Source organism: Tyto alba, unplaced genomic scaffold (genome assembly GCF_018691265.1).
Source record: "Tyto alba isolate M040663 unplaced genomic scaffold, T.alba_DEE_v4.0 Super-Scaffold_41, whole genome shotgun sequence".
NCBI classification, from domain to species: Eukaryota; Metazoa; Chordata; class Aves; order Strigiformes; family Tytonidae; genus Tyto; species Tyto alba.
The window spans coordinates 17,638,045-17,660,867 of NW_024881317.1; the positions used below are offsets into that span (position 1 = coordinate 17,638,045).

General features: G+C 40.9%; 1 protein-coding gene across 2 annotated transcripts in view; it reads right to left on the bottom strand.

Annotated features, from left to right (window-relative positions):
* Window positions 1-16,018, bottom strand: part of MTMR10 (myotubularin related protein 10) — a 41,900-nt gene extending 25,882 nt beyond the window's left edge. The window contains exons 1-3 of one of the 2 annotated variants that reach the window (XM_042803972.1): window positions 15,584-16,018; window positions 14,085-14,145; window positions 645-781 (exon numbers count right to left, since the gene is read on the bottom strand). In XM_042803972.1, coding sequence (XP_042659906.1) covers window positions 645-781; window positions 14,085-14,145; window positions 15,584-15,643 — 258 coding nt within the window. In that variant the 5' untranslated portion in view covers window positions 15,644-16,018. Of the gene's footprint in view, window positions 1-644; window positions 782-1,348; window positions 1,411-14,084; window positions 14,146-15,583 lie in introns of those variants that run through there. The other variant, XM_042803973.1, reaches the window with a different exon arrangement.
* Window positions 16,019-22,823: the final 6,805 nt, after the last annotated feature.

Consider the following 22,823-nt stretch of genomic DNA (forward strand, 5'->3'; position numbering starts at 1 on the left):
CTGTGTAAAGCTCTAAAAGGAGATAGTGGAGTGTTTCTTTTAACAGCCTAAAATGAAAGTGAAAACTCAACTGAAAATAGCATACAACTCGCATTTCCAAACAGTGCTGTATGCTGTGCTGTTCAAAAACCAATTGAGGTTTTGAATGTCACGTGTTCTGCTTTGACAAAGGCTTGGCTTCTTTCTCCCCTTTTGTTGTTGCTTCATCTACAATGAAAACTTGCTTCATGGTTACTTTGTCCTCTGTCAGTAATGCCAATTAAACTTGGACACATTAAAAGCTTTGCTGATCTGATGCTTGTTTAGTCAAAGGACCATTTGCAATTACCTTCAAGGAGGAACATATATTTTTATATAATTCCTGCTTTGCCTTTTGTAAAACGACTTCCCCATGAAGCCTCCATAAACAGAAGCAAATAGAGCTGGCTGTACTTCCATACCAAACTACTTCTGTTCTGATATTCTCAATGAAGGGATGGAACAGCAACACATTCAGAAGAGGACAGTGGAACCTCATCATTTAGCCTGCTTTGTTTTAGAAGGCATTATATTTATATCACATATGGGACAGATTCATTGTATTCTAATTAAATCCACTTTACCACATTTGTTATCATGATGTAGCAATGTGAGTAATAACAAACCTGTAGTGGCATCGGATCGTCCGTAATAAAGGAAATCTTGAAGTTAGTGCAAACCAATTTGCCCCACAGGTCATATTGACTTGTATCTGTTGCGATGCATTTTCTTACAAAATTTACTTCATTTACCACAATTTCACCTAAAACAGAAAAAGTGGAGGGGAAAAGAGAAACCTATATAAATCTTGTAAGTACAACAATTCTAAGTCTGCAGTTCCAAGAAATCCCTAACTCTTTACCTGTTTCAAGTTATACACCCCCTTCTGGGTAAACCTGGAGTTTAACCAAAACCACTCAGGGAACAAAAGAAAACTACCACTCCAAAATAGACAGTATTCTGCAGCAGTTAAAAGTAAAAAAAAAAAAAACAAAAAAAAACAAAACAAAACAAACAAAACCAAAACCAAGCCAACCACATACCACTTTCCTTATACCCAGACACCAAAATTTACAATTCTTCACTATTAAAAATTCATCCATTTGGACAACACTGTCTTTTAAACAAAGGCATACATTCATGTACTTCAGCTGCTAGATTTTATTTTTAAAACTGAAATTAGCTGGCTACTGTTAAGTACTTTAGAGAGTTTTATGAACTTCATGAATTCAGAATAATCAGTCCACATCTAGCTTTGCATTTATAAACAGATTTTCAGGTGATTTCATAAAAGAAAAATCAGAACACAAACACACTAAACACTCCTCACCATTTCAAACTTTCTAGTGTAGCCATCTAATGAAGTAGACCAACCATTTCCTTTTGCAAAACAGAAGATCCAAAGGAAATAAAAAAACCCCAGTAATTCGCCTGGGATAAACTAAGAAATAAGAAAAGCATACAGGCAAATGAGACTGAGGACCATTTCAAAAGAAAAAGTAAATAAATCACTATATGCAATGTTACTTTTTAGTTCCAAAACAGAGGTTTCTGAATGCTAATTTAATTCTTAATTTCAGCAAATTAACTTGGTCATTTATTTTACTCCTGTATAGTGCTTTCACTTCTGTCATCAGATCAACCACCTGCTTCTGCTGCTGTCTACCATAAATAGTGCGGGAGAGGAAGTACGTTCAAGAAAAGTGCAGTTTTATATTAGCTGTGGGTTTCTGTCTAAAAGAGACTAAAGACTAAAGATTGCTAAAGCATGATTTGCTCATAACAGGTTGGGCATTTTTAATCCCAGTTGCCTGAAATGTCATCTCACAGTGTCCTATGCTTTGCAAGCAAAAGTCAGTTCTTCGGGTTCTTCTATAATGACGGTAATCAGTTATCTGTATGCCCAATGAGTATGGATAGAGCTGTGAGTAAATCTCTCGTCTGTCTCCTGATCTAGAGAAGGTATTTTCCTCAGGTAGTTACCACTGCACCCAAGTAACCATAACCTCAAAGAACAGTCTTTAGCACTCCAAATGCTTGAGCAGAAACGCACCTTTTGGTAGTCTCAAGAACCAGTCTCTGCACATGCTCCTCATCCTAAACACTTAGCTAAACTGCCCTACCAGTTCTCTCAACCCTAATATGATTAGGCACCAGCCTGGAAGTCACAAAGAGCAGCAGCAAACAGAATGGCTGTTTTTAGTTCAGTTGTGACAAACTACAACAAAAAGTTCCTGGACTAACTCTGTAGCCTTGAGCTGGCAGAATTATGTTGGGTATTCTGGGACTATTTGAAGGTGTAAGGGGACACGTTTCACTGACCTGTGATTATCATATACACACATAATCTAGGTCAGAAGTGGCAAGAGTTGTGAAAAAGCTCTACAGACAGGTGTACTGGAGCTTTAAAGTCTTTTCTCAACCATTACTAAACTGTGGTTAAATAAGCTTTTGAATTTGAAAAAAAAAAAAAAAATCAGATTCTGACAGTTTCAGTACAAATAATTGAAGTTTGGTCAAGTTCGCAGCAACTGAAAACAATGTCTTATAATGGGGTACATGGGAAAGACAAACCCTGCTTCTGTTGAATCCTAATGAAAATGTTTCAATACTTCTAGCAGCACCTGGCCCGAAACTTCTTAATGCCCATTATTTTTTCTAATACTTACTTAAATAACTGCAAGAGACCAAACTGCATATTAAAGCAATTCCTTCTTGCAGTTGGTGTTAATCTTTAACTATTCAATGTCGGGTTCTCAGTCACAATCTGCCTGTGAAGCTTCCCCTCTCCGAAGTCAGTTGTTCTAAACCTAGTTTTTATTCTTCCCTCTCTCACTACCTCCAGCGTATCACTGCATTTCTAATAAAAAGATATGGAAAGCCAATTACACCATGAAATGAAGTGCAACTTCCAGACGTTTGGGTTTTTTTCCATATAACATTCTGTTGTCAAGTGTACTGGTTTTTAGTATCTCACAGGAGCTACTCTTGCTAAAAGCACAAATTACTATTACCAAACTGTTTTAGTACTTCTTGTCTTTGATGCTACAGAACCATAGAGAAATGAAAGATCCATGCAAACTTATTCAATCTGAATCTACTACAGTTTACAACATGCCAGCTACATCACTCTCTTTATCAAAGCCAGTCCTTTTTACTTCCCTCCTCCATTCCTCATAATTGTGTGGCTACAGTACAACGTGTTAACACTAATCCTACTCTACTGCAACTTCAATTATTCCCATTTCATCCAACACAAATACATTCTGGATTTTTTGGCCTAGCTTCTTTGCACTCAATTTACAGGTCTAACACAGGACTGTCAGTTTTGACCCAGAGTATTAGAATATGGCAAGACAGAGAGTACATCCATACCAATTTCAGCTGGAGGGTTTAAACACTGACAATGAGGCATGCGAAAGTATGCAATGTAAGCTTAACAGATGCAGTTTTCAAAAGCCTCCGGAAACTGAACTTCTTTTTTAAGCACAGGTTTGGAATTTTATATTCAACCACCTTTTATCCCTCATTCAGACTTCTATAATGAGCAATATAAAAAGGTTCAAACCTTCCAAGCTTAACCCAAATTTAGGAAAGTAGACAAACAACACAAGTCATACGTGTAGGTCTTGCACAATAAACCCTTCTTGTATTTGTAGTTGAGTAGGTGATTTTTCTATACTAGTGTCAACAACAGAGCTATTCAGAGATATTACAGTGCACATTTTTACAATGTAGCTGCTGCTTTTTTCCAGTAAACAGTCACAAGCTGTTCCAGACACAGAACAGCAGTCACCACTTCCATGTGACTCGAACAGTCGAAGAACGATCTCAGGAGACAAGAGCAGTTTGTTTAAACTCTGACAGGAAACCAGAAGAAAAATTACAAGTTGCCACCCATATATATAAAGCCTAAACATGTTTAATACAAATATTTCTACCTTGAATACATGAATCACAAAAAAAACAAAAGAGATTGAAGGATCTATCTAGCCAAAACACCTTCCACTTAACACACAGCTTCAGAAACTGTTAAACCAGAAAAATTCTGGTCAATTGACCAAAAGCACATGTAATTTGACCGTTTCATATTTCTGATTTTAAGAGAATCCACGGTATATATCTATTCCACCATAATGCATAACCCACTACAGTCCAAATAAAATTCAGAAAGCAGAGCATGCATCAATGGAAATTGGAGGCAACAGAGGCATGACTAAAAATGCTGAATTCAGTGATCAGCAGAACAAGTGATCAATAGGTTTCACAGCTGCTGTGCAACAGCACTGATTTTGTGTCCCCAGCCTACAGTCATACTGAGTCAGTCTGGTCTAGGCTTCAGGGAAATTTATTTCTGCAAAATTTGAAAATGCAATCCCTAATCAGCAACATCCTAAAATAAAACATGTTCTGCACCATTTTGCCTACTATTGAACAATATTTTTGTCATTTTTGGTGCCATGCCCCATCGGATCAAGTTTAATTTTTTGTTTGTTTATCTTATGAAGGTAGTAATTTAACTTACTATAAGGATCTCTGGATCTAATAACCTGCATACATGTCACACACAAAATATCTAAAAAATTTTCTTAGCTTTTTTTGTGTATTTTGTGTCACTTTTGTCACTATTTGTTATCAATAACAGGGCAATCGGACAATAAGTAAATTTGATAGATCTAAAAAACTAAGCAAGAACTGCCAGCGTTAGCTCTGCATTAGAACTTGTAATTGGAAATTTCCTTACTTTTCTCTAGAGACAAGGGTCTGGATTCTTTATTAGAAGTAAGAGATGCATAAATAATTCTCTTTCACCTATATAGCCAGTTCTCATGTTTGCTCTTTTAAGATTCAGTATTATCTTAGCTTAAAATTCAAGAAATATGCCAACAAAGAAAGAGACTTCAAGTAATTTCCAGGTTTTCAGTTGCCCACTGAAGCAGCTGCCAAACCCTTCCACCCAAAAGAGTTTCTAGGCAGTTTTGCTGTCCATTAATACAAAAAGAATATATAATGTTCTGCTATATTATAATCTTAATTTTCAGGGAAGAAGTTTGACTGCATAGCATCTAGGACTACAACCTAACCAATGTACAAGGTGAATCAAACTGAACAGTATTCAACAAATCTACTGACTGAATACAAAAATGCTGCACAATGAGATAACGTAACTGAGCAGTTCACAAGGCAACATATTTATGCTGTATTGTGTATACACACACATACCGATACATGCACAGAGACAGAACACACGTGTATCCATATATACGCATGTTAAAATGCTAACATTTCTAGCACATTAAGAACCTGATACTTGCTACAGGCAATGAATGACTGAAATCAGACCCCATAAATGAATAATGCAAACCCCACAGGCTCAAGGAGTTTGCAGATACCCTAGATATTGCTAAGGGAACTTTTTCAATGTTGTACTAGAAGCACAACAACAGATTTATGAGTATAAACTTTAATGAGCACCGAAGTTCTAAATCAAAAACTGAGTATGTTTAGCGTACACTCAAGGTCCAATAGACATAGGGACAATAGACAGTATTAAGTACTTCATGTAGTCATGTATTTCCTATATAAATTTATAAAAACCTAGCTCCTGAATACACTTAGGAAACTAAACCCCTGTTCCTCATTTATAATGCTGATAGTGATTATACCCAGTTAAGACAACAGAAAAAACAGTTTGTTTATGTGAAAGATAGTCTAAAAAGTTCACCCTAGAAAAGCCTGTCAATTCAAACAGCGAATCATGAAAAATGCACATTAATGATTTAACTTGTATTTAAAAAGATCTAAGTCTAAAACCATTCCAAAATTATTAGCAAATAATTAACTTCTGTAAACATCTGAGTTAGAATTTCCAATAAAAACTTCATTAATAACTAACAAAACTAGAACATCTTCACCCATTTAGCTGCCTTTTCTTAGTGATTCCCTTGTAGAGAGAATACCAAAATTGTATGAGTTTATTAGTATTCACCAAGCATTTAGATGTAAATGACTAATCCACTTTAAATGAATCTTCTGTTCACTGTGCTCAGCCACTTCCAAACTTAAAAAAAAAGTATTTGTAAGCTCATTAAATAATTGTCTTTTATATCTCTTCTGATATTCATAAGCTCTTACAATGTATTTAAGAATTTAAGGTATGTGAAGACAAAAAAAAAAGCTGCACAGTATTGTAGGTATCACCCATGTTTCCACCCCCCACCAATACTCTCACAACTAGTTAAAAAACAGACTACATTTAATTTTCTGTACATCTGCAGAAATTAAAAAAATAAAAACAACATAAAAATGTTGTTCCAAAAGGACAGCTCAATACTGTGATTACTGTGGAATGAAAAACAATTTGCATATACTGTATCTGCATTAATTTTTTAACAGTAGAACCTGGGATTTGTATCAGAAAGCAACTCTAACCATTTCTTGGAGAGTGGTATGTTTTAAATGCGCAGTACCAAAAGAGCTTCCTTTGCCAGTCTCATTAGAAAAACTGTTATTAAAATATTATAAATGAATATCGTACCGTTTTTCTACTGTGCTAACAAAACGAAAAAGAGAAAGAGGATGCCAAGAGCTTAGTTAAACTTTAGAAATGCTCAGTAAGGAAAAAAGTAGCCAAAAAAAAAAAAAAAAAGAAAAAAGACTTCTTGGTAAAAGTCTTCAAAGAACAACTCTTCTTTTTCCATGCACAACAAGAAGATTAAAATCAGTATTTGTCCAATAACAGCTAATCTTTGTGAACCTTGCAAAAGAAATTGGCCACAGGAAGGATCAGAGAAGATAACTGCTCTTCTGAACTAGGATGGGATACTCCACAGAAGCTTCCCCCGAACCCCAGAAACACAGTGAAAGACACAAGAACCTAGAGCAGGCAACTTCACATGGTATGAAGGGAACACCCATCATGAGCAAAGATCTCATTACCAACTAGATCCAAAGCAAAATATTGCAGTAGATTAAAAAACTGATCATGCTTAGAGTTGCTGTAATCCTGCAATTTGTATTACACCTAAAATGGAAACGGTTCCATATTCAATATTCATTCACACCTTAACCCTTGTGCTGGCACCTCCATTTGTGAAAGACTTTGTTAGTCACATCAGAGAATTGATCCAGGTGAAATTAATTCTAACCATGTATTTTTCTTCCTTTTATGTCAGTCCTGATCTCACCTGAAATAGCCCTCTGATCTGGCTTGTCCTTTGAGCAAAAAAGCATCAGCACCAAGTAGCTAATATGAACATACACCTGTGATGAGAAAAAAGTTTCAGCAATGATTTGCTCTGAGTTCTGTAATGTGAACAATAGACAAGCCAGTGAGGAGGGAGGGTGTTTTGCGTATTTTTAGTCTGGCTATATAAACTACAGATTCCCAAAGTCTGACTTTGCCTAAACAATATAATCAGTAACAATTTGGGAGGACTGTGGTTTTCAGGCTGCTATTTTATAACTATGTCACCAACACAAGTTACAGTTGCTGTTCTGAAGTTGGAATATATTACTGGATCTAGCTTAAATTACTCCAATTTGGCCTAATAAATAAATCAATACAGAAACACATCTTCCTTAGAAATTAGTTCACTGAAGACTTACTTCACTGGAAGCAAATAGAATTGCCCAGAGACAAAAAACACCCAGTAGTTTGGTCAGCTGACAACTCAGAATCTACACTTAACATTTTATCCCATTTCTGGACTTTCACAGAACAGAATGGGCAGAAACCAATTACTTTGGAATGGTTTTGTAGAATTCACATGAAGAAACATTAAAATATTTAATTCTAAATCATGTTCATCCTTCTACCTTTAAAGAATGATTTCTATATTGCCCTACAGCTGATCTGCTGCAAATAGGAAAGTATTTTTGTAGATATTTACAAACACTTAAAATATATTACTAGTCAGAAACTGCAAGCAATACCCTCTATGTATTCATAGCAAAGGCGGCATCATAAACTGACTCCATCCAGTAAAATCCCCTTGTAAGACTGCATCTGGAACTTAGATTCTACATGCAGACTGTCTCAGTAGTACTTATATCACACCAGTCCTTAAAAAAAGGCAAAACCAAAAACAAAACAAGCAGTTAACTGAACCCAAAGCATGCCTGAAAATTTACTTTGAGTCAAACAAACAAAAAAGCTATAATAGAAGAGTATTTACTATATACTTACTGTAAGTGATGCCTCACTTATTCTAAATATAAGTTGAACACTTGGTTCATTTTTTAAACTTCTTGCAGTATGAAAGATTTGTTTGCAGAAAACTGCTGTTTCAGATTTCAAATATAGAATTTGAACCTCTTATAATTTATTGAAATAAAGCTTTCAGTTATCATTGTGGTGTAGAGAAAATAAAAAACTAAAAAAAAAAAAAAATTCTGCTTCAGAAAAGCTTTAGAGGATTGCATTACTTTCCAAACAGACATTCTGATTTTCTAGTCTGGCCATTGTGAAATGTTGAAAATAATTTCATGCTCTTGTATAACACTGATTCCTGAAAATGAGTTGAAATTACAAAGCTATTTCACTTACTTGTCTAATATCACATGCTAATTTTAAAAACAAACAAGCTACAGTAACATTTCAATTTCAAATGAGAAACTCTATGTAGGGAAAAACCCCTAACCCTGCAATATGATGTCTTAATCAGCTGTTCAATGAGTAAGAGAGCCTTGGCTAGCAACCACAACACTGGAAATGAGAATCAACAACTTAATATGCTTTGGAAGCAATCAGAAACTGGCTTCACACAAGTTCTATTCAGTTATTATCAGCATTGACAGGCTATTGTTATTCACCATCAACAGATGAACATCCTTAATAGATCAAGCAATACCTACCTGAATATCAACAACTTATTCCAGAAATACACGTGGCAAAAGGCACTGACAGGAACAGCGTTGCTACTTGTACCAAGCAATTAACCAAACCCAGTTTCCCCTCGGAAAACCCTCTGGTGTAAAACCAAAACGATTCCTGATACACAAGAAAGGCAGACGAGACAAAATCTCTGGGGTTGTGCATTAACCTCTCTAATTTAGTCCCCATCTCTTAGCCCTCCTCTCCGGTCACAGTGCTGGCACCATGCACTCTCACTGCAACACCACAGCCTCTGTTCTCCAGCTCAGGGACACCACAAACCAAATGAAAATGCCAAGAAAGAGGCGTGGGGGTCCAAAGCGGTCAGGAATGAACATACCTGAAGTTCTAACACAAAAGGGTGCCTCACCAAAAAGTGTACTTTCCTTCTCCTATCACAAGATGCGTTGCAGCTGCTCTGGAACACATGACTTAATATACTAAGGATTTGCAGAAAGCAAGAGAAAAAAAAATAGAAAAAGGGATGAGAACTAACTTGCAAGAGATTCAGACACTTCTGAAACAGTAAAACTTTCCATGATACAGTCTTAAAAACCTCCCACAATTAAATTTCTACAGTCAGTTGCCTACCTAAGGGCACATGTACATAAAAAAACAAATCAAAACCAGAAAGCAGATGGTAAAGCCAATTAGACTGGCATTATTAGATAAAAGCCAAATATATACAGTGGCAAAAATCTTGAACACAATATGTAATTCCACCTCAACAAGAGCACAGCACAACTGGAAAATGTTCAGAGGTAATCAAAAAGATGATTAAAGATATGGAAAGCTCCCTCCTTAGGGCCAGCTAAGATAACTAAGCTAGGGGGAAGCATAACAGCAGACATATGACACAAGTCTGAAAATCACAAATCACACGGAATGGGGGAATACAGCTTGATGTTTGCTGTGTTATACAAGAACTAGGATTTGTCCAAAGAAACTAGATGGTGGTGAGTTCAAAACAAACAAATAAAGGTAGTTTGTAACGGCATATAATTACACTGCTGAACTTCTTACCAGATGAAGCTGTGGGTGAAAGAAGTTTGCATGGCTATAGAAAGCAACTGGATAAATTCACGTAAGAAAAATCCAGCAAGGGGTATTAAATATGATAGCACTGTCTCTATGACACTCTGTAACCCCTCCTTGGATCTCCCATCACGATACCCGAAGAGGAAAGTCCCCACGCCACAGACTGAAGGGAGCAGGGAGGGCAGAACAAGCAGCCAGGAGCGCGCCTTGTCCTGTTCTTTCTTCTTGCTCCACGCCAGCTGCCGGCCACTGTCAGCAAAAGGTGGCACCTCACCCAGGTCAGCTGTACTCACAGCCTGTGTATAAACCCACCACGGGTGGGATCGCACACCAGTGATGACAATGAAGTTGACTTCTACAATCTCACCACGAAACATGGTACAGACACAAGAGACTACAAATAACTGCTTTGCAACAGCAGCTCACCACCAATATTCCTTTAACTTGCCTAAACGTGAGCAAGATAAAAAAGTACTATTCTAAATCAGTTTACTTCTGTAATTTTACTGTATAAACTTTTAAAACCAAAACCAACTAAACCATTTCTAGCTGTTTGTTCAAAACTTACAGGTAACAACTACTAACTTAACCTACTAGCAAATTAATATACTGAGCAACCCTTTAAACTAATTACTACAAGTGAGTATTAAGATTCAGGAGGAACAGTCCTTTTCTTACACTTATTCAGATGTTCCACTCGTTACATAATCTCCTGCAGAACATCCTGTGTGAGAAACAGTGACGACCTTTTCACCTCATCTTGCCTAAACTACGGTGCGGCACTGCTTACAGTACAGACACAGGACTGGTTCACTATCCATCCATGGGTTGCACCTCTCTGCACACTGCTTTGCCATTCCAATAATGAAAACATACAGTGCATCACATTCCAGTTACGTTGTACAATTTTTTTGAATACTTAAGTTGATGTCTCAAAAATGCTACAGACATTGTTGTGGCAAATTGATTACCAGAACAAAACACACCTTCAAGTTTAACAACTTTAACTCCGGTCTCCCTTGAAGTACATAAGCTAATTTCCTACTAGCCAGGCAAGGCATTTTAACAGACTGACTGGTAGACAACGTGTTATTTTTCTATTTTTTCCTCTTTGACATGCTTATAAAACAAGCTATGCAAACAAAGGAAAAAACCTGAAACTGTTACACAGGCCAACGCTTCAACTAACTGCAAAAAACTCTTGATCAGAGCGCTACACTAGAACAGAACCACAGAAAGAAAAAGAAAACAGTTTTATAACTCCATTTTAAACCTCTGTATCATGTGTTTTGGTATGAGCTTATACCAAACTCTATAAAATTACTTGCTTTTTCCTACTGCAGTATCAGTGTTGCCACTTTCAACCAAGGTTTTCACTTGCTTTGAATTAGGTTTGTTGCTTTTTTCTAGTACACCACCCTCGTCGGGGCACACAGTTCCATGAGAATACAGGCTTTTGTTCCAAAAACTGGAGAGATGTGTCTCTATTCATCTGACCACCAGAGCAAACTTTAAAAACAAACTCTGCAGGTTAAAAGTTGATTCCTATGTAAATTCCAGGGTTTGGTGGGGTTTTTTTGCTGGTTGTTGTTGTTGTTTTGTAGTGTTTGTTTTAGGGTGTTTTTTTTTCATTTGTTTGTTTTTTTAATTAAAAACCTCCTCATTTTGTAACCCGACTCATATTATTTTCACGTCTGGAAGTCTCTCTCCTAACCTCTGCTGCACAGAAATGCAAGTTAGACAGTAGGGTATTTAGCTACTTTGGAATTTCAATTTTCAGTAAGCTACTCCCTCAAAGTGATTATGTTTTAGGAATCAAAAGCTTAATACACCTATTTGCAGTTTTCAAAGATTATTAAAGCAAATAACTGCTTGTACTAATATAATTTAATTCCAACAGCACTCCTTAAAAACTTCAGCAATTAAAGAAACATAACAAACATTCAGCCACTCGGATTTCACTCTGTTCCTGAAATCAAAAGCAATTTCATACAACTATTAAGGATAGGATATTAAGAATACCATACTCAAACTGTACGTGCAAGGGAGTACAAGTCAGCCTTAATATAATTAAATGAGTTGGAATTTGGCCAGAAACTTGGGTTATGACAAATCCAAAAGCCAGTCTATCCAACAGTACAATGTGTACTTGTTTATACACTTTTCTACTGCACCATTTGATGACAGAAACAAAAAAAAAAATGTGTTTAGGCCGGTGCTTAACTTTAAACAGGAAGAGTTTCATTTAAGTCATTTAAAATAAGTCACTTCTAAACTGCCTCCCACCCTCATACAGACTGATGATCACAAAAATGAAAAGATTTTGTCAGAGCTACTCTGTGGCTGTACAGAACAGGGAACCTTATCATAACAATAATTCAAAGTAACATCTTAGAATGATACGGAGGTAGAAATTTTAATTCTGTGGTGTCACTCTTCCAATCTGTTTCTATATAACCTGGGTCATCTTACCACAAATGTCCCAAAAGCCATCAAATACTGATTTCAAAGATAGTGCAGACTAAGGTAATGATGCAAACGTGGGATAAATATAAGCCAGTCGAGAAACAAACTCAGTCAGCACCATTTTAAGTGTACTTCAGAGTTTCACAAATAAAGAACGAACCACACTGCAAAAAGTTACTGTACGGAAGTTGTTTTCTATAGCTGGACATGCACGTGTCCCACAGTAAAGGCAAGATGTGTTACATTTTGAGAAAAGCAATCTCGTACTGCCTTGCATTTTCTGTGAAATGTCTCAGAGAAGAACATGCAGTCATTTCCTTGTGAGTCAAAGGCCTTGGATGAATATCAACTGCAACATAACCAATAAGATGCCAGGCGGTAAGCAGAAGTTTTGCAAGCATAAGAATATAACTCTATTTCAAATACAAAGCAACCTCTGCAATGTCTTCTAAGGTATTTATGCCTCAAGCAAAATCTGCATTATTTTGTTTCATGGAGTTTGTCAGTCAGTTGTTCTTTACTCTTTCAGTTGAAACTCTTCCACAGTATTTCAGCCTCTCAAGCTTAAGGTACCTCACTGGACCATATCAGACATCTGTTTGTACTGCTTAAAAACCAACAGTCCCATATGAAGCAATAACAGAAATAAGTTTTTAAGAGTAACTTGTTTATTCCACTGATCACTTTGAAAATAAACATGTTTTACCAACTTAGACAACCTGCTAGCAATAGCTTCCTAGACTAGTATGTGCGTGTGTAAATTCATATTTGTTAACATACAACCTGAATGTTAAGAAAAAAACCCGCAGTATACCACTGTTTTAAACTCAAAATTACTCTTAGAAACAGCAAGCCAAATTTATTACTGTGAAGTACAGTTTGCAATGAAAGTAATCTTGAAAACATTAAATGGTTCCTTTGGTATCTGCAAAAAGGCTTTTAGAAATCCTCATTGATCAAAATGTCATTTACCAAAGATTATTTCTTATTTCAAGTATGGAAGTCATGACTATCCTCCATTTTTATAAATATGTCATTATGAACAATAATAAAAACATTGCTTTTTGCATCCACACACTAAAAAGATTGTTCTGCATAGGTTTAAAGACACTTACAAATTCCAAAATTAAGTAACAGCTGCATATTCAGTAAGAGTAAATGAATAAAGACGGCATTAGAAGTTTTCCAATACAGAAGTCAATCACCCCTACCTACTGAAAATCCTATTAATATTTTCCTTTAAAATAAAGGAAGACTACATGCTATGGCAGTGGATTCTGCACACTGGTAAAGTTCTAACTATCTGACAAAAAATGTAATTATTAGTAGTCTTCCAAAAGGTGCCATAAGTGTTACAAAATTTACAGTGGTTTCACCTCAAATACTCGCAATAAAACCAAGACATTATTCTGCACATACTAAAGTATTCCATGGGCAAAATTGCCTGTGTATTTATTTAGTGTTTCAGGCAGGTTAGAACAATTTTCTGCAGACACACACATCATTACATTTCCCTACTCAGAAGTTATAGTCCCTCAAGGAGCATGCTAAGATTAAAATATACCAAAATCAATAATCACAGTAAACCAGGAACAACTATTTACATTTTGCCAATTCCGTTATAATAAACAAAAGGCTTAAATATATCACTGTTGAGGCATCTGTCAAATTTCTGATTTATGCTTACCTGGCAAAAGTACTGGTTCCAGTTTTTTAATCCTTGGTTCTGAAGTTATATGGTCTTCAGCCTGAAGTAAAAATAAAGGAGAACATGATTAAGAATCAGAACTTTACAGTCAGACCTATTTGGGCAAAGGTGGAAGTTCTTTTAACTTAAAAAGCTGATCTTAAAGAGCTAGGATCGAATCACAGCAATAGTTTTCTGCAAAGATAATAACATTTTTGTGTATATTGAGCTTTGTACCAGAAGAATAAACTAAAAGCACTAATGTTTAAGTAATTGTGTAACCTAGGTTATAACATGTCAGAGGACAAACAACAAACAATTTGACTTGACATTCCATAAAGGCTCAAGTCCTACAACAAGCTCTACACAGATATGGACACTCGAGTTTGCACAAAACTATCAACTTTTAACATGTATGACATTCCGACATAGGAAAAATTTCCCCAAAACCAAGGCCTAGAACACATACATGCCTACTTGCATTTTAATTCCAAGCCTTAAAAATAAAAATACTTCTATAAAAAGACTGAAACCTTCAGTGAAATAACCTCAATGCCTACGGTTCCTACGCCAACAGTGGTATTGCCATTTCCAGGGACTAGGAATACCAGAACTATGTTGTACCAACTTTTTACTTTTACCAAGAAATTGTGAAAAAGTGAAAATGAGTCAACATGTCAAGTGCGTTGCTAGAAGAGGTCCTGCCTTGTCAAAACCAAACAAATAAATAAATAAACAATCACATTCTGTCAGCTGCACACCGAGACCACACAAGAAATCCTGGTGGTTCTACTAGACATACTTGATACTACAGGGGCTATATACAGTAGGCTACTATATATATTTGACAGATATACTTGATTTTTTTTTATTTATGCCATCAGCCAAGTTTTAAATGTGAAACAAAGGCTACAGTGAGAGTTTAATTATTTGCATAACAGACAAGCACCAGCTGTCTTCTCCTCAAAGTATTCCACAGCGCGGACACCGGTAACATGGAACCCGCCCAGCACAAAGAAGAAAGCGAGCCCTAACACCTGACGCGTTACTCGTAACTTTCCCAAACAATCCCACACTGGCCGGCTTGAATCAACACAAGCCTTTATTTTGGTAAAAGTTCCGCTCCTCGGCCGAGGCTGGGGCTCGCCACCAGCATGTGCTCACTTCGCGTTTGTGCGTGACTCCGAAGTCCGAGAGGCCAAGAGGCTGCGCCCCAGACCGCCGGCACGGCTTTTGATCCCCTCCGCCACGGAGGGTCTCCGGGGCCCCTCGGAAGCGCCCCCGGGGCGCGCAGGTGCCGCTTTCGCTCCCCGCGAGGCCGGTAACCCCCAGGCGAGCCGGGGAGAAGCTTCGGGCAGAGCCCCGGGCGCCCCGCGGCCCCGCTCCGGGCCGGCCCAGCACCGCACCGGGAGGGCAGCCCCGCCGGCGGCGCCTCGGCCGGGCCCGGGGCGAGAGGGGAAGAGCCGAGCAGGTCGCTAATGGAAAGAAAAGGCTGTTACCTGAGGCAGCGGCAGAAGGTAGGACTTGAACGTGGGTTTGGGCTGCTTGAGAGAAAACATTGTCGCTGCCGGCGGGGACCGAGGGAGGGAGCGGCGGGCCGGGCCCAGGAGGCCCCGTCCCTCGGGGGCAGGGTGTCGACGCCCGCCGGCTGAGGCCCGGCGCCCCGCGGCCGCTCGGGGCTGCGCGCTCCCCGTCACACGGCGGCGGCCCCGGCGGGCGGCGGCGGGGGCGGCCCCAGCGCACCCTCCTTCCCCCAGGGAGGAGTCAGCCGCCTGGGCAGGCCCGGCCCGCGGCTGCCGCAACCCCTCATGGAGCCCCCCGCGGCTCCCTCCGCCTCCCCGCGGGGGCGGCCGCCTCGCCGAGCCAGCGGCTCCCTACCGCCGGCGGCGGGCGGGTGGCGGGCGGCGGGCTGAGGCGGGCCCTGCCGGGGCAGCCATCTTGGGGGAGCGGCCTCGGTACGGCGGCCGAGGGGGCGGCGGTGGGTCCCCTAGAGCGGGCGCTCCCCGCCGCGGCCGCCACAGCGGGCACTGTTATTTCTCACCGGGCTGGCGGCGGGTTCGGGTTACCGGATCGTACCGGTTGCGGGGGAGGCCTCGCTCGGGAGCGCTCGCCGCAGCGCTGCCTCCGGGCGGGGGGCGAGAGGTCGTCTCTCCTCCCGGCCTCCGCGAGCGAAAAGCAATCACAAGCACAGGGGCCGGCGGGGAGGGGAATGTTAAAGGAGGATCGACGCAGAGGGTTTGCACAATTTGGCCCCTGAGCCGCTCGGAGACGGGTTCTGAAACCTCCGCATGGGGCCTGCAGAGGCAGGTTTTTACTGCGACCCAGGGTTGCCTCAGATCAGCATTAAAAATCCAGCTCCAGCATGAGTCAAGTACCGCTACCAAGTTTTTCCTACTGTCACCTTTTATACAAGGTGTATCACGTTACAGCCGTGGAACGTATGGGATCTATGGGTGAAGCCTCCAGGCTGCTGCCGCACTGGCACCCTCTCGCTCCATGCTGGAACCGTGCTGGCTGCTGGCGGTGGATGCACATCTAACATCCGTGTAATACCTTTTCCTTCAGCTTCCCAGGCACTCATGTATTGCTCACTTGAGCTTCTCTAGAACATGGAAATAGCACAGTTGCACACCTAAACTGCCAAAATCTAACACTAAACACCAAAATCTAACTTTTGATAACTAGGAAACTGAGCAACGACTCTCATTCGTTTAGTGCCCTTGGCAACCTTAACGGTCCATGTTGCAGGTCTTTTTGTGAGCACTGACTGCAATGAACTTGGCCTCCACAGTGGAAATACCTCCTACAAGAAGCAACGGTTTGGATGGAAATGTGGTTAAATCAAGAGCCCCAGAGTGGGACCACATGGGTCTGTCAGCTGTGAGACCTAAGGAAGGGGGAGAGTCTGGGTTCTCCCGCGGATGGTCCAAGCACAAGGGAATCGGGTAAAACCAGCCAGGCCTCTCCAGAGTTTGAAGCCAGGTCTGATGCATCGGGTAGGGTAAGAAGGGCTGCTGGTTCCTGTGCCAGCTGGTGCACTGTAGCAATGGTTCCAGCTACGAGCCAAGCATAGTTCACTGCAGGGCCCGTGGTTTAGGGACAAGAGTTGAAGGCCAGCATCTGCCAAACTAACTGCCGGTATCCTCACCTTATTAAAAAAAAAAGCATGGTTTTGGTCAGCATACAGTCATTTTTCTGTAACTGCTCACATGCAAGATAACATCAGTAAAGGCCTGCTACAGCACAGTGATGTTGTAATATTACCATGACATGAAGATAGTAAAGAGCTAGAAGACTCCAGGGAAACACACATTTTTAGACACAAAATGACACACGTAGCACCCAGCATCAGCCACAGGGTCATCAAGGTCTTCCCTTACTGTCATTAATAGGAAGCACGTTACGTTGCATTATAGCCACTGTGATTTTTCGGTGAAGTCAGAGGGTGGATGTTCAATGGAAGAACAGACTTTAGGGCACAAGCTGGATTCCCTGACTTAGATGAGATGCCCCACGGATGCCAGCAGGGATGTTGGTTTTAACAGCGAGGGGGGAAGCAACCCACTGGCACCTGCCTAGGTTAAAGAAAGGAGTACATGTGCATACGTTTAAAGCTATTTGGCAGTGCAGGGGAGAATAGCAGCAAGCACCTCCATAATACACTACTCTTGGACTTGCAGGTGAAGACAATAAAAACAATCCCATTGTGTAGGGTTTTTTTAAAAGAAGTGCAAATCTTGCACAAAGGTCCCATCTTATTTGGTGTTGGCAGACAGTTCCCTTCACTTTCTCCTGTATTTTCACATATCAGATTTTTATTTTATGCTGTAAGCATCATTGTCTAAGGCTGAACAACACATTCAGCCTGGCTCAGTATCAGGCTCAGCTCTTGTCCATTTTAGAGAGTGCACTGTGCTGGAGAAGCTGGTGGTGGTGTGATGCTGAGAGCCTGACAGTGCTGTGAGAGCAAGCCACAGCTTCTCTCCTGCTGGTGACTGACCCCTGTCATAAGATAAATCCCTTGGATGTTTGGTAAGTGAGAAATACTGCGAGACTTGCCCTCATCTTTATTTTTCTTTAAAGTTTTTTGTTCATATTCACAACACTGCTGAAAGAAAATTAAAATCAGAAAATGGGGAAGAGAAAGCGAGGGGGCGAGGAACGCAAAACTGCCCCAATCAGCTCAGCTTGAAATTGCATATAACAAATCTGCCGGTGATATTAAAAAAATAGAATTATTTATACTACGTCAGAATTACATGAGTGTTTCTGCATCAGCACAGAGCCTGCTGAGGAGTGGCTGCAAATGCAATCTTACTCTTGAGGGAATGAGCACGGGATAGCACAAATTTCCATTAAGGACTGCACTGACGCATTTAAATTGCACTGCTATTATGAAAAGGAACAAGCAAAATCAAAACTAAGCTCTCGGTAAACATAAGATCACAAGATTGGTGAGGATTGTTGTTGGACCTGGTCACAAGTTGCCACTAGAAGAGTCTTATGCCAGTGGGAGGAAGGTGATTTGACAGAAGTGAGTATTTTGGAGGAGAGAGTTAATCTGTCACAACTTGCAGCAGCATACAAGCAGGCAGGGCAGGCAGGCTGAGCAGGACAGGCAAGTAAGGCAGGGCAGGGCAGAGAAAGCAAGAGGTGGGGCAAGGCAATCGAGGCAGGGGGAGCAGGAGAGCAGGGAGGGGAGGGCAGGCAGGACAGGTAGAGAAATCCTCTGGATCCCTGACTCCTTTTTGTCAATTTACTCAATTGCCTGCCCATGTCCAACTATTCTGGCTTGCCTCGCTTGCTTTTTTCAAACAGTGCTGCTAAACCAGAGGTTTCTGAGAATGCCTTTGTTCTATGAGAACAGTCTTGAAAGAATGGTGGGAAGATAGCTATGCAGCAAAGCTAGCTGAACTGAAGAGACTGCAGATGCCTATCTTTATTCTCAGTAATTTAAAAAATATAATTTTTTACTCAGTGCACTTATTTTCCTTGCCTCAAGTTATTCAGTGATATTTCCTGTGTGCTAGACTGACCAAGACCCTTACACTTGCCCACTGTCATGACTCTTCCAGAACCAGCTTGGCCTGCTCTCCTGATGGTATCACCCCCCACATGCTGTGTGGCAGATTCCCTGGGCCTCTTTTTACATACAGTGCAAATTGTTTAGAACAGTGAAGATAATTATCTGCTTAGCTAGCTATGGCTACAGTGCATAACCTGCTGTATTTACTGCATGCCAGATTAGGTACCTTCCTAAAAGTTTTGTTATAACCTCACAAGACAGCTCTGTGGTTGGGGAAGTATTTTTGCTTGTACACTGCATGAGGGCTGGGGTTAAATCAGAACAGATTTTCATAATGGTCCCTTTTGATCTCTCAGCACATTAGAGAATGGCTCTCATTAGACGTGTTCAAGAACAGGTTAGACCACCCCCTGCCACTGATGCTATCGACATTGCTGAACTTCAGTCTAGATGATCTCTTCCAGGCCTGTATTTCTATGGCAACTTAAGTGTTTTCATAGCTTTCTGAAGAACAGTTCAATTATTGGTTTGAACACCACGACACAAAGACATACCTGTTGTCTGATTTCACAGCTGAGCTATGTGCCCAGAGCCACAGCAAGTATGTGGCAAGTCTGCAAAGTCAGGGACTCACTGATGAAAGTCTGTTCTGTTTTTCACCAAAAGCATTATATTACTTTATCTGGATACCTCCCTACTTGTGCACTCAATAGTTTGCATGCCCAAGTTGCCTCAGCATACACTCAGAAGTGTGAGACTTTTGCTGGGGACTTGTGAGGAAGCCAGGCCAACAAGTTTCTATTACCCCTTACAGAAGAAAAACATTATGCCTTAAATTTATTACGCAGCTGAAAAAAGAGTATCTGAGTGTCCTTGATGAAGATTGAAGATCCTTGGCTGGATGGTTGCACTGAAAGACCAACAGCTTGATGTCCAAGAGCAGAGCAGAGACAAGTCGAGTTCCTCAGGGGTCGGTGTTGGGACCAGTGCTGTTTAATGTCTTGGTTGGTGACACGGACAGTGGGATCGATGCACCCTCAGCAAGTTCACCAATGACACCGAGCTGTGTGGTGGGTGACACGCTGAGGGCAGGGATGGCATCCAGAGGGACCTGGGCAGGCTGGAGAGGTGGGCCCGGGCAGGTGGTTCAACAAGGCCGAGTGCAAGGTCCTGCCCATGGACCGGGGCAAGCCCAAGCACAAATCCAGGCTGGGTGAGGAGTGGAGTGAGAGCAGCCCCAAGGAGAGGGGCTTGGGGGTGTCGGGGGATGGAAAACAGCCTGTGAGCCAGCACCGTGTGCTCACAGCCCAGAGAACCAACCGTGTGCTGGGCTGCAGCAAGAGCAGTGTGGGCAGCAGGGCCAGGGAGGGGATCCTCCCCCTCTGCTCCGCTCTGGGGAGACCCCCCTGCAGTGCTGGGGCCAGCTCGGGGGCCCCAACAGCAGAAGGACACGGAGCTGCTCGAGTGGGTCCAGAGGAGGCCACAGAGATGCTCAGGGGGCTGGAGCAGCTCCCCTGGGAGGCCAGGCTGAGGGAGTTGGGGGGGTTCAGCCTGGAGAATAGAGTATCCATTGTAAAGATACAGGGCATCAACCATAAAGCACCGCTTTACCATATCAAATGTTGCTTCTGCAGATAAGGCTAAGAGTTGAAAAAAGCAAAAGAAGATTGAAGTTTTAAGGAAATCTGTAGTTCTTGTCTCACTTCTTCCAAGGCTTGTGGCTTGTCAGCCTGCAATCCAAACTAATGTGTACTGTTTTTTGACTAACCCAACCCCACTGGACCCTGGTACCTGTTGAAATGGGCATTAAATGGGCATAAATATCATCCAGGTCCTTACATCTGTTCTGCCTTCCTGTCTGATGATGGATCCCAATGGGTGATCAAAATCCACTATTAGGCTGAAATACTCAGCTTTGGTCACGACTGCATGCATTCACTTATCTGCGGTGGATGTTGTGAGAGGAAAACACTTCTAGGGCTAATATAGCCTCATCACCCAGTAAATAGAGTATTGTCACTGCTAGTGACAGGACACAGGCTTTATGTTGACTGGCCTCAGGACTGAGGTTTGTCAGGATTGCTGTCTGAACTTGCCTTAACCTGCCTTGACCTGTCCCTTCGTTTGTTTAGCTGTGAAAGCTAGGAAGTTCAGGCATAATTGTAGGATTTGAAGGCCAATGAAGACAAACAAGATGTAAAGTTGGTAGCAAACAAAAAAATGCCCCTAAGCAAGCAAAAAATAAGGAAACCAACAACATCAGCGTCATGCTGATCCCAGCAAAGGACCTGGGATGCTGAAGGCTGGCAGTATTTCCTTACTACTCCCATTGCAGCCAGTGACCGCTAGACCCAGAGCATCAGTGCAAGTGTGAACATAACTTCAAAAACAAAAGGGGTAGACAGTAGGAAGTGTGCACATATTGTTGTTTGTTTTGTTGTTTTTTTTTTTTTTTTTTCCCTGTAGTAGTATAGTAGTATTTGTTTCTCTTCTCTCTTCTTGTCTTTCCTCTCTTGTAACTAGATCTAGACTAATAATAATTCGTATATTACTGTTCAAATTTGTTACACTAACAATAAATTTCTGACTTTACGTACAAGGTGTGTCTCCTTTTTGCTCATAACAAGCTTTTGAGTGTAACACTAGTTCAACTGGAAGTGACCAGTCAGACAGGACAGTGGTGCAGAAGTCATATGCTAGCAATGGCACTACTAGGTGGGACCCCAACAACGTGTCCAAGTGTTGCTGTCGCTCAGAAAACTCACCTCCTCCATAGCAAGTGCCCGGCAACGAACTGGCTTTGGGTCAGTGGGTTAACTACCCGGAACACCCGTAACAGGGCATACCACAATCCTGTGGATTTTGCAGATCTAATGAAATAATCCTGTTGATATCCTTGGTCATGCATCCTCCTCAAGTTTTTTTCTAGCAAGGCCTTACAGATACTTGTAGTCTTTTAATTTTTACTTAAAAGGACTGATACACATTTTGCCAAAGATGATAGTCGAGCGCAGAAGCTAGGAATGCATCCAAAGAAGCCATTTGGAGAAACCATAGTTGGAAGGTTCAATGGCTACTTTAATTCATTACTACATAATATGGTACATGGACTTTCTTGGTTCTCAGGTATCAAAATCCAGCGTCAAAAATGGAAAGAGTGACTCTACAATAGGAGATGCTTGCAAAAGCAAAGTCAGACTAGTCCTAGATGATGCAATGTAAAAAGGGGTAATTAGTGGAATCAGCTGGTATAGCTAAGAACCTGCCTGTGTGAATACTACAATTAGTCACTCTGTTTAAAACATTTGCCTTGAGGCAGAGGGACATGTCTGTATTGCAAGATACTGTAGGGTGAACAAACTTAAGTAACCTCAGTGTAATGTCTCTGTGTAGACATAGCCTTAGAGTACATACTCTTTAGGCTTGACCTGGTTCAGTATAGGTCAAGCACATAATAAAAAATGGTAAGTGGTATTCACAGTGACACTGTGTTGGAGCCACCATATATTTAGCAGTAGGAGGGATGCATCTTCCTGAAAAGCAGTATTAAACAAGCCTCTTCAGAAATAAAAATTCTGTGCTTGCATCCTTTCAGCCAGTATTGAAGAACACATGCAAGCAGATATGAAAATATGTTGATCATCATTCTGTTTAGTATGCTCTAAATCTACTATTGGTCTTCTATGCACATACAGAGACATATTTTATTCTTA